The sequence below is a fragment of the Malurus melanocephalus genome, unplaced genomic scaffold (genome assembly GCF_030028575.1).
Source record: "Malurus melanocephalus ecotype Western Australia unplaced genomic scaffold, MMel_1.1 scaffold_52, whole genome shotgun sequence".
NCBI classification, from domain to species: Eukaryota; Metazoa; Chordata; class Aves; order Passeriformes; family Maluridae; genus Malurus; species Malurus melanocephalus.
This window is the reverse complement of record NW_026623284.1, coordinates 3,093,886-3,105,861: the sequence shown is the minus strand read 5'-3', so window position 1 is coordinate 3,105,861 and position 11,976 is coordinate 3,093,886. Positions and strand designations below refer to the sequence as shown.

The following is an 11,976-nucleotide window of genomic DNA, read 5'->3' as shown; positions in this document are numbered from 1 at the left end:
TTTTAATAAGAGTAGTGTTAAGTTTTTCCTAAAATTCCCTAAAAATTCCCTAAAAACTCTTAAATATTGAATTTTTTTTCAGATCCAAGTGCACTGACCTGAAGACATTATCTCAAAAATAAAAATAAGCTACTGGGTTATTTTTCCCTCATGTCCCCACCTGCCTTTTGTATTCAAGCTTTTTTCTTGCCCATAACTGTGCAATCAACTCCATCCAGAGCAAACTGCCAATGGAATGCCTGGGAAACAGGGTGGTGGAGAGGGAGAGTTAAAGGTTTTGGAAAGGTTTTTATTTCTCTAAACTAGTCTGGGATCACTCCCTTCAAAGTAATAATTTCCCAAAACCTTACTTTTACTTAATTATGCTGCTGAGGGGAGAAAGGCTGCCAGTTTCAGTTGAAATTAGGGTAATTCTGGGGTATATCATGCTGAATTTAAGCARAGCAGTTTGCCTGGGCTATACATATTTGAAGGTTAAACCAGTTGTGGGTGGTTGTTTCAGGTGTGTGACAGTGCTTTTATTGCTGTATTTTCTGCAAAGTTTACATAGGATATTAAACCTTTCAATGACAAACTGCACGTGGTGTTTAAAACCAAAGTTATGAGAGCATCACGTGCAGATTTGCCACCAAGTGTTGTAAAACAATTTCTGTCCTGGTCAGTACATCCCAAAAAGAAGAGCTGTATCAGCAAGTTTATGATTTTCTACGTGAYTGTTTCTGCCTTGAGATTTGTGGGGTATAAAATTCCATTTTTCTGGTAAGATCAGATACAGCCTCCTAGGAAGTCTGAGAAATCAGGCGTTTCTAATCATGTATAGATTTTCAAACTGCTTCCTTTGAAGAAWGACTTTGTTTAGTATCACTTAATTCTGACTCATCTTTTTCCATCTTGTGTTATAAACAAACTTTTTTTCTTTTTTACGGTGAGAGCTCACCATACCCAGATGTTAATTTGATTGCATTTAGMAAGTTCTCATTACCCAGTTTATGTTATCTGGGAGAACTGGATATTGCATTCATTTAATTAGGAAAAATTCAGCAGTAATTAGCTCAGTCCTGGCTGCAGAGGGATGGGCTGGAGCCTTGTACTCATCCGGAGGTGGCTTCCTGCAGCAGCGAGGGGTTTGTGGTGCTGTGGCTGCACATGAGTCTGCTTTTTTCATTTCACTACAGCAAAATCTGGTGGGGGAACCCCTCAACTGAACTTTTTTAGAGCATAGTGCAGGAGGTAAAAACCTTTTTCTTYGCTGTGTAACTTGTGCTGCTGCTGGAACTGTCCTGGCGGGAGAGCAGCACAACCMTTCTGCCTGCAGAGGATTCTTTGTGTGGAAGGAGCTTGGAGAAGATGCTGTAGATTATTTCTACTAGCATCTCTTGTATTAATTTCTCTTTTAACATTTGAGTTATTATACTTGTGTTTGTTAATACTTGGGGCTTGTTACGGTGTTTTTTCTCCCTATTCTCTTGYAAACCACCCAGTGTGGCTCCAACCTCCCATTTAAGCTGATGTGATTGCAGTAATTTATTTTAAAGCTTGCCTTTATCTTTCCTTGAAGCCCTCCCCAGTGCTGTGGGTTTGTTAGGACTTGCCAGAAGACTTCCATGAGCACAGATCTGGGACTTTCTTTTGATTCCACACAATTCGGGGATTAACATTCCCTCAAACAGTCCGTGGTACACAGGTCACGAGTGAGGCTTATCCTTAGAAATGGCAAATGTAAATTACAGGTGAGACCCTAAACTGGGGAAAATCTGTGCCAGAGATACTTCCSTTCTAGGCAGGAAGAGCTGTGGTCTTGTTTCTCACCCTGGCTGCAAATAATGTTTTACAAATTCAGATAATTTGACAAAGTGCTTCACTGAAGGATCTTTCAGACCTCCAGGAGATCCCTGGCAAAACAGTGGGGGGATCTGTGCATTCTGCTCTTCAGAGTGCATAAACCACATGGAAAAGGAAATGGGGTGATCAGAATTTGTGAGGGAAAAGGTGATGTATTTGTTAATGTATATATATAGATATGTGTGTCTATATATGCATCTGTGTATAGATTTAAAACCTAACTGTGGAAAGTGGTAGGAAGGCAACATGACTTTGAATGACTGGCCTTTAAAATAGCAGATGGAATTAAGTGTGGGTACATGTGACATTTTCTGCATGGGAAGATACAAGATTTCTTGATTTATATTTGCAGTGATGCTTGGAATCCCTACTAATGAAGAGATCTTGGTGGTATTATAATCAGATCTGAAAAATCRCATTAGCCCAATGCTCACTTTTTGTAAAACCCAAGTCAGATATTAGGAATTTTTAGAAAAGCAAGAGAACAAAGCATTGTGTGGGTGTATAAATTCATGGTGCTCTCTTTTCATCCTGGATATTGTGTGTGCTTCCAGCCCCCCTCTTCCTGCTCAAAAATATGAATTAGGGACTGTAGAAAGGTAAGAAGTGAGGATKCTCAGAATTCTGAAGCAGCTGAGCTCTTGGCAGATCTGTGGACCTTCCACAGGACACTTTGGGCTCTAAAAGTGAATGTAGGTATAAAATGTGATGGTGCAGAGCCATGAAAGAGGAATTTATTTGGTATTATTATACACACAGTTGGTGTGTTCAGGTGAGGAGATTCTGAAACTGCACTTGGAGTGAACTGGGGTGGTGGAAGGGGGAAGCATTGCTCCAGCCTCACCCTGATCCTTCCTTCAACCCTCCTGCAGACACCTGCTGCTCTCAGTCTCCCCTGCTTTCACAGAGAACATATTTTCACGTTGGGAAGTGCTTCTGCCTGGGCTTTTTTGGGACACAGTGTTGACATGTTCCATGTGGAGGGTTTGAGATGTAAAATGTCACTGGGAAGTGTCCTCAGCRTTTGGTGTGGTGGGGTAATGGTGTGGTGTGTTTGTGGAGGGTGTAGGAAATCAGCTTCAGAAAAAAAAATAAATCTGCAGGGGGAAAAAAAAAGAAAAAGGCTCCAGAATTTACAGTTGTAACTTACAAAAGATGGGGGAGAAAATGTCCTCTAAATTCCATCTGCTGGATGCTGCTCAGACTTGGAGCTTAGACAACTCAGTTTTACCCTTCAATATCGTTACTGCCTGCTCTCACCTATGAGCTTTTAAGAAAAAACAGTTTTTGTCTGAAGCAGCTTTTTCTGTTTAAAACTTGCTGCCATCCAGAATACCTGAATTTGTGTTAGTAATTCAACATTAATACATCTTTGCACCCTAATAGTTGTTATATTTGTACTGTCACTGCTTCAGGAAAAGCAAATCCTGCAAAGAGCATCAGGGATTGCAGTGTAACTAAGGAAGGAGAAACTATTTTCCATGATGCACAACACTGTCAGGGTTGCTAAAAATGAGATGTGGTGCAAATATTTTCTGTGTATGAAGTACTTTTATTTTAATGTAACGCAGCACATAAAGCCACCTGAGAACTTCCATTCCTTACTACATCCAAAATTACCATTTATTAAGTCACTGTGAAGCTTCTATAGCAGGTTATTAAAAACAAACAAACAAAAAAAAAAACTTTAAAAATAACATCTAAATTAGTGGAAAGACCTGTTTGAAGCACCCCTTGTTATGAATGGCAAAATTGTCGAGACTAAAAACCAACATCAAGGATTATTTTTCCTAGAAAAATGTTTCAGTAAGTGAAAGGGAGTGGCCAGATTTCAAATGGGTGATTGGATCCAAGTATTCTTAGAAGGTTTGGACCAATCAGTGTTTTTTGTGTAGAGATTTTTGAATGTTTATTTAGACAATTTAGTCTCTCTTTTGATAATAAGTAGAGAAGATATTGGTTCTGAAATTGTTTCAGTGTTCCCATTGATCTGTTGTGCCACTGAGGCCGTGAGTTAGGAATTTAAACACCCTGCTGGAATTGATACCTGCCTTCAAATGAGATTATTTSCCCTCACGTGTTTAAGTAGAGGCTGAAAACAAACCAGAAATTATTACRAAGGTTTCTGTGGCAGCAGTTGTAGGCAGCAGGACACACAGCATTGTTCTTCCCATTCTAATTTCAGCATATTTCAATTTTTAATGTCGGAAAGGAGTTCTCCTTGCCAGGATTAGATTGCAACTAACTTGCTTGTGCTTGCAATATCATTTTTTCTCAGTGCTTTGAAAATGTCCTTCCCAACTGCCCAGGTGTCCTTTGGGGATTTCTAAAATCATGTTGCAAACAGAATGTGACATTTTGAGAATGAGTCTTTTGCTGTAACTTGTAGCGCTGGTGGCCAGAGTTCTTCTTGTGTTTTCTGCATAACTGGAGTATTGATAAGTGATGGGAGRTGGGTCTCAGTTTGCAGATGTCTTTAGAAGTAATCAAACACTTCCTTTACCAACAAATCTCTGCACAGTTCCAACTTAATTCTGTTATCTGAGCACTTTTTAAATTGGTGAAATTATATAAAATGCATTTAGATTTTGATACTGGTACACTCTCCTCTTAATAGCAATTAATAACTGAACCTGGGCAGTGCTCACTGCCTTAAAGTGGAAAAGTATTTTGGCAAATATGGAAATCATAGAATCCTAAAATAATTTGGGTTGGAAGGGACCTTAAAAGCTCATCCAGTCCCATCCCCTGCCATGGGCAGGGACACCTTCCACTATCCCAGGCTGCTCCAAGCCCTGTCCAACCTGGCCTTGGACACTGCCAGGGATGGGGCATTCAGTGCTTTTCTGTTTTTCTTGTCAAAGTAAATGTGGGCAGCTGTACACTTTCAGACCAYAATGGAATCCCTCAGGTTTTCCAGGGACATCTGTTCCATTCCATATACATCTCTTCTTCCACCAAAATTTTCCTTATATATTGATAATAGCATAATTTGTATTTTTTGTGGCTGATTTCCTTGATTTGTGCTGTACGGAGCAATGTAAATCCATGTGGCAGTTCCCTAATAATATGAAAGGGAAAGAGAGATAGGGAATCATATATTGATGTGCATGAGAGACTTAGMAAGAATTTCACTTACCTATAGTTTTGGAATGAGGGAGTTCTTGGCTTTCTATCTGACATAGGAAAAAAAATAGTTCTAAATAAGCATTATATAGAAGCATGACAATAGATCATTAAAATATTCAGTGAAAAAAATCAAGTATTAGTTAAAATATTCTAAAACTTCCCTCCAACTCTTTTATTCTATTTCATTTTAATGAGTGTTCAAGCTTTCTTTTCTTGGGGAAATCCCTGGATGTCTCACATGCATTCTTTTCTCTAAGCTATTGCTTTTAACAGCAGTTTTCACTGTTCATAAATGCTGCACTTGCTTTCATTCAGCTGCATGTAATTTTTTTACCACTTTAGGGATTTTTTTTTAATCCTGGTAGACCAGCAAGTTGAAAATCAAAGCCAGGGCTCCTGTTTCTTTAGTATCACCCCTGTTCCTACCACCTCTGTGTCGTGTCTTTTGTCCTCCAGCAATGCTGTCAGACAGTAACAGAGGAAACTCAGAAACATCTCAGAGGTTCTCTTGACCCTTTCAGGACTTCTTAAATGTTCCACATGTGATCGTGTATTTGTCTAGAAACACTCCAGTATGCATTTAGTGTGTCTCTTCTGGTTTAGATCAGTCCCCCTTGCTTCCTCAGCCCAGAGACACATTTTAGCAGTGAGTTATTTTGTGTAATTACAGTGTCCACTTTGGATATTACTTTGAAAACTCTGTGCTCTCTSAGTGTGATTATGCAGAGTTTCGGTTTGGTTCCAGGATGTCACTGTGTGAGTCTGACAAGGGAAAAATATATTGAAACAGAAGAAAGAGGTCTAAATAGGCTGGAAAATCTCTGTAATCTTGATAAAGACTTCTAGATATAACAACCATACATCTTGAATTCAGTTGCTGTGGTCTGGAAAACGATGTTTGTGCCACATTAATTTATTTTTTCTGCTGTGTTTCTTTTTTCCCAGTGTCCCAATGTAATATCAGCTTGAAAAAGCAGAGGAGTCGAAGTATCTTTAGCACCTTATTCTGCTGCTTTCGTGACTACAATGTCGAGCCACCATCCACCAACAGCACCAGTGCTCTGCCTCCTTTGGTGGAGGAGAATGGAGGACTTCAGAAGGTCAGGATCTTGTCTTATTTTGCTGTCATGTGGGTCTTTTGTAAGCAAGGCATAATTCTGCTTCCAAAGATTTGCCTTAACAGGTTTCCCTCGTGGGGAACAGCTCCGAGTTACAGAAAAATATTACTGGTTTGATGATGGATTGCTAATACTGTCTGTTCGTCTATAATGTAAAACTAGTATTTTGTTATGGGTGTTGGCACTACACATTTTATAAGCAACCAGCATTTAAAACCTGAATAAGACACTAAAGAAGTGTAGGCTACACATAAAATTTCAGCTGTTGTCTCCAGCATTTGTTCCTTTTCCTGATTACAGGAACGTTAAAATGTGCCCACTGGAGCATAGTGGAACCTTCTGAATATCACTTTGAAGGGTTTTTTGTGACATAAAAACAAATCAAAAAGCCATTGTTATTTGGACCTTTTTTCCTAAACAATTCACTTGTATTTAATRCATGCTGAATCCAGAGATTGCAGCTTTTGGCCACTTTTCCAGGTTATTAAGTTTTGTTTAACGAGTCAAATGAATGAGTAAACCTTTTAGATACAAATACGCATAGAATACAAACATTAAAACACAGATTTATATATTCTTTATACATCTGATAACATTGACTGCATTTTTGTTACGAACTGTAGAATTTCAGTTCAGTATGGCAAATGTAGGAATGCCATCTTTTCCCTACAGTTTCCAGGACTTTGAGATTGCAAACACAGGTGAATCCTTGGTGGGGAACAATAGCAGAAATGGAAATGTCTCTCTGGATTTTTTATCCTTCTGCTCTTCGCATAATTTTTCATGTCTGATGCAGCTGATTCCTTGTTTACTTTGTCCATTCCATGTTTACTTGCATTCTATTCTGGCTTGAATTTTGCTGGTTGTGTTTGAATTCTGAAAAGCTCAGGAGAAAGAGCAAGGAGTGGTTTGGTGGGAGAGAGGGAAGGAAAGCAGATGCAAGTGATGGAGGTTCAGAGTATGTGTGGAGGTAAAGCCTGAACTGTAACAGTTCCTGCTGAAACTGCTCACGCAGAGGTAAAATGCACTGAAAATCCTGCCAAGAGGAGGGATTGTACATGTATTTTTAGACTTCTTCTGCTAGCCAAGGTACATTTCGAGTGAAATGAGGGAAATCTAGCCTGGATGTGCTGAAGGGAAAGCTGAGGAGTGTGTAACATGTGCACACATTTGAGAAACCAAAGGAATGGGAAGCTACTAAAATTTCCATTCCACTGTGCTGAGGAATGGAAAGGAGGCAGAAGTGAGGCTACTGGCAAAACTACAGCTGAGAGAAAATGGGAGTTCATTAGAAAGAAATAAAATACATAAAGGTGGTTTTCTCTATAGAAAATGTGAATTAGAATGGTCTGAAGTCAGTAGTTTCCCGATTTCATTTTGCAAAACAATTATTTTCTGAATATATCTTAAGCCTTGAGAGATTGCAGGTATATTCACACAAGTTTTGGTCCTCACTCTGTGCTGCCTTAATGGGCGGTTCTGGAGTTCTGMAATACTTGTACACAAGACCAAGACACAAATCACAGCATTCCTAAAATTACCATATCGGACTAAAAAAATTCAAAGAATATATTGAAGAGAATTTAATTAGAGTGTGTTTTCTTCAGTTGAGTGAAAGGTACTCAGATATTCAGGTCTTTGTAGAAGAAATCATTATAGCTGAACTTTTAGGTGGTTCTTGAGGTCAAATAAGCCTGTGACACTGCTGTTTTAAATGCAGTGTTAAAGACTAATAAGCTTTATATGTTTTTCTTTATGCTATTTCTACTTTTAATGCTAATTTCTAATTATCTAATGATAATTTCTACTTTTAGTGCTAAGTCGAAAGTTCTTTTAAAGAAATAAAAAGAGCATTGAAGACTTGGACATGTTTGAATATTGTTTCACTGCCAGGCTGGTGATTTTTACCAGAAGAGCTGTTTCAGAGCTGTGCAGGCTGCTTGAATTTGGTGGAGTTACACTGAGCATCTTGTCTGGATGCAGAAATAAGTAAGGTGGGGGAAGCAGCAGTGGGCCTTGGATTCTAAATTGGTGAAATGAAATGTCCAGGAATGACAAAATTGCCTCTCAGGAAAGAAAATAAAACCTGAGAACCCACTGCTTAAATTCCTCTGCTGTTTCAATAAAGCTCTTCTTTTCATTAGTCTCAATGCCARGTTAGACTTGTTTAAATTCTGTTAAGCTGCTGCTCAGATGGTCATTTCGTTAAATCTGCTCTCTCTTTTATGTTTTAATCATTATTTATCACATCACAGCTCACTTCTGGCCAGGCCAAGTCAGTTCATGTGTTGTGACCCTTTGCTTAAAAAATGGGCAAGGAAAATTGCACAATAATGTCAACAAGTTACTCTTGAAATGAGTATTAAATGGCTTGGATGTATTTTCCTTATGTCTTTGCTGTTCAGTGGAGTTGGTACATGAAAACTGGTGATAAAGACTTCAGAGGAAGGAAAGGAATGGGGGGAGCTTCTGCTGGTTTCACTGGAATTCAGTGTTCTGTCTTGATTCTGGAATGTTCTGAAGTTCATGTAATAAGCCAACTTCCTTCTAATTAGGAATCTTGATTTTTATAAATGCTGACCTGTTCAAAAGGATGCAAAGTGGGAARATGAAGTGTATTTTATAAAGTAATTGAAAACAGTACTGAAATGTTGTTCAGAATAATTGTGATGTGTGATGAAATTTTTATTGTAATTATTATTTGGCTCTATCAGAAAAAAAATTAAATCAGTTCTTCAGATTAATCAGTGCTTCATAACGTGACTTGAGGATGCTTGACATGTCAAGTGTTCTGTCACTTCTCCATGGGATTGGAAGAAACACCAAACTGAGCATGGTTTTGATTAAACAGCTTGTTTCAGTGCTGAATTCGATTCTGTAAGWGGGGAAAAAAAAAGCCCAAAAACTTCTTTAAAGTATTGAGTTCACTTTTAAACCTTCTACTCACAGAGCAGCTGCTTGTCCGAGTRTGACTCTAATACTGGTAATGAATGGTCCATTCTGTCTCTGAAAGTTTCAATACAACATTTTTTTCAATAATAACTTGTATTTACTGAAACTGTGGCGTATTTGTTTTCCTTCAAATGCAGCAGCTATTCAGCACAGCATGAAGATGCACTGTAAGATGTGATATCTGTGACAATGGGTACATCAGCCTGCCTGCAGCTGGATGCTGAGCCAGATGTGTCACTGGGGGAGCACATAATGTTCAGCCTCATGAAATCCTGGGTAATCTTTTCCTGCCTCCTCAGCAGCAGGCAGTTCCCCAACACCTTCCAGCCACTTTTATTTTTTGTTTAGGGTGTTGGGAGAGGAAGTTGAGTTTTGTTTCCTTCAGGATAAATTCAAATCTCAATTTCCGTTCTCCAGTTAGCAGCTTCACTCCATTTGTGCATTTTCTGGATGTAAGTTTTTATCTTCTGGGTAGTTTCATTACCTGACTTTTGAGGTGTTTGTGGATRCATACTTCATTAATTCAGGCTTGAAGGAGGGGTCCAGATAGAGAAAGGTGAGAAAAGCTGGATGCAGACTGAGCTCTTTTTCCCCTTTCAGTCGTGGTGGGTGAGGGAGCTCTGACAAGTCTGTGGGCACTTTGCCATTTCACTCCCAACCCACTTCCACTGGAGTCATCCTTGCTTTTGTTTCACAGCAAGATCCAGAGCAGGCAGATGGCTCCTGTTAATGAGMTGAAGCATGAATGAGGAAAGGGATTTTTATACTTGCTGGGTTAGAGGAGARGCTCTTGATCCTTACTCAACGGGGAAGGAGACAGAATTAGGAGGAATTTTTTTTTTTCTGGGGGCTGCATCTGCTCCCTCTGCTTTCCCTGTCACTGAATTTCTACCTTATCCATCCTAACCACAACAACAGTTGGGGCTTCTTCTCCCCACTGCATGATGCCCTCATCTCCCTGGTGATGCTGGAAAGCTGTGTAGATGACCTGTGATCGTGTCTCCAGCGCTCCTGTCTGCTTTAGGGATCTCTGTTTATAACAAAGTACAGGAAAAAGGATCTTCTCTCTATCCCACATGAMTATGGTCCAGCAAAATGAGAAAAACAGCTTGTAGGGAGCACATTCYTGAGGTCAAAGTAGCATCTGCTTCGTGCTGGAGACCTGGAGGAGCAGCAGGAGCGTGGGCTCTTTGATGAGGACACTGTTAATGACAGGCTTCCTGAGCAGACATGGAAATCACTCTCACTCTCCAGTGTGGAGGAAGATAATTGAGATTATTGTAAATCACTGCACTTTTTTTCTTGATGAACCATCTCTGATCAGAGCAAGAAAATTCCAGATGTTTGATTCTGTTGGTCACCATCAACACATGGTATGGAAGGTCTGTTCAGAAAATAAAACCCCCTCTCGATACCTGTTTGGTTCCTCTCTTTGCTCACTCATTCTGACCTTCTCTGCCTCCCTAAAARTCTTCTTTATTAAAAGACAAAGCTTGAGGGTTTGTCAGCTGAAGTGTCAAATAATAACTACACTGCTGTTTTTAAAGAACCTGTCACGGTCTAGAATAAACTGTGTGCTAAAGAAACTGTGGGAGCACTAGCCATAATAGGATAAATCTGTTATTTTGATCAGCTTCTTCTCTAAAATGAAGTAGCTGCTTATCTGTGAATACAGACTGTTCTGAAAAAAAAGCAAAATATTGTGGCCTGCCACATTGAGCCCACACATGACCATAGAGAGTGTTAGTGAACAACACAGTGCTGGAAATGTGTTTCAAACTGAAATCATGTAGCTGAAGGAAAAGATAGGATTTATCATTCCATCTGTATATAGTGTGCCATGAGAAAAAAAACACCCTGATTTCAATAGCTGGACAAACCAGTTCCTGGGTTGTCTTAGGGATACAATAGGGAAATTTTGGCATTCTAGGAACAACTTTGTTCTGTTACCAACATCAGGAGCTCGTGGAAAGCCTTCAAAAATGCGGTCATCCGTCATCTCTTTCAAACGATGCCGTTATGACCCATTTCCCTTCCTGTTCCAAGGCATTAGGAAATGAGGCAGGACRCTTCTGTAAGAAGTTTCTCAGAGCAGGCTTGTTTGTACAAAGCATTTGCCTGTTCATGACCACTTTTGCTTTCCCTGCAGACTGTCACAGCTCTTTTTCTGCTTGTTTTTCCTGTTCTCATCACTACTGTTTGGATTTTTGCATAGGTACTTCTAGGACTCCTCTTAAGAAATTTGCTTGTTTCTCCTTTCTTTTTTAAATTTAGTTTAAGAAATTCTGTGAGAAAAATAAAGCAAACAGTAATGCAAGTCCTGTAGCGGCTTTGGGTTTGGGTTCCTTTGAAAGTCAGCTCCGCTAACAGGACATTAACATACTGAATTACATTTTTTCTCTTTTCTTACTGCTTTTGCCCTGAGGAAAACTTGGATTCTTACCAGCTTTTGTGTGCTTGTGTGTTTTTCTAGAAAATCAGGTACTTTTTACTGGTGCCAAGTTTTTGGTAGTTCATGGCAGTTGCTGCTCTCCAGTTGCTCCTTCAGCTTCTCAGGATTCTGGTCAGACTTCAGTAAAAAGTTCTGCTGAGCAGCATTAAAAAAGAGCACTTAAAAAATAATACTGAATTATTTCTGTTTGTCAGTGATGTGTCAACACTGGTAGAACTGAGAACAAACAAGCAGGAGGTTTCTTCAGCTAGAAGAGGCTATTCTAGTGTTGAAAACAGCTCTTTGAATAGCTCCTCTGCTGGAGATCAGAGCCTGTGCTCTCCAAATATTGAAGAATAAAMTCATCTACCCAAGCAACATCTATGGTAGAAGGATCAGCTTCCCTTTTTATGTGCTTKTGCCCACCAGGAGAGTAGTTGGTTTTGGAGGATTAGAAAGATTAGAAAACAGAGGTCCTTCTTCAGAAATCTCTGACACATTTGA

At 39.4% G+C, this 11,976-nt stretch overlaps 1 protein-coding gene across 1 annotated transcript in view; it reads left to right on the top strand.

Moving 5' to 3' along the window:
• Positions 1–5,809: 5,809 nt before the first annotated feature.
• The window catches only part of CTDSPL (CTD small phosphatase like), a gene marked incomplete at its 5' end in the record, with an annotated part of 33,582 nt that continues 27,415 nt past the window's right edge, over positions 5,810–11,976 (top strand). Inside the window, one exon of the mRNA XM_057365375.1 lies at positions 5,810–6,071. Coding sequence (XP_057221358.1) covers positions 5,810–6,071 — 262 coding nt within the window. The remainder of the gene's footprint in view (positions 6,072–11,976) is intronic.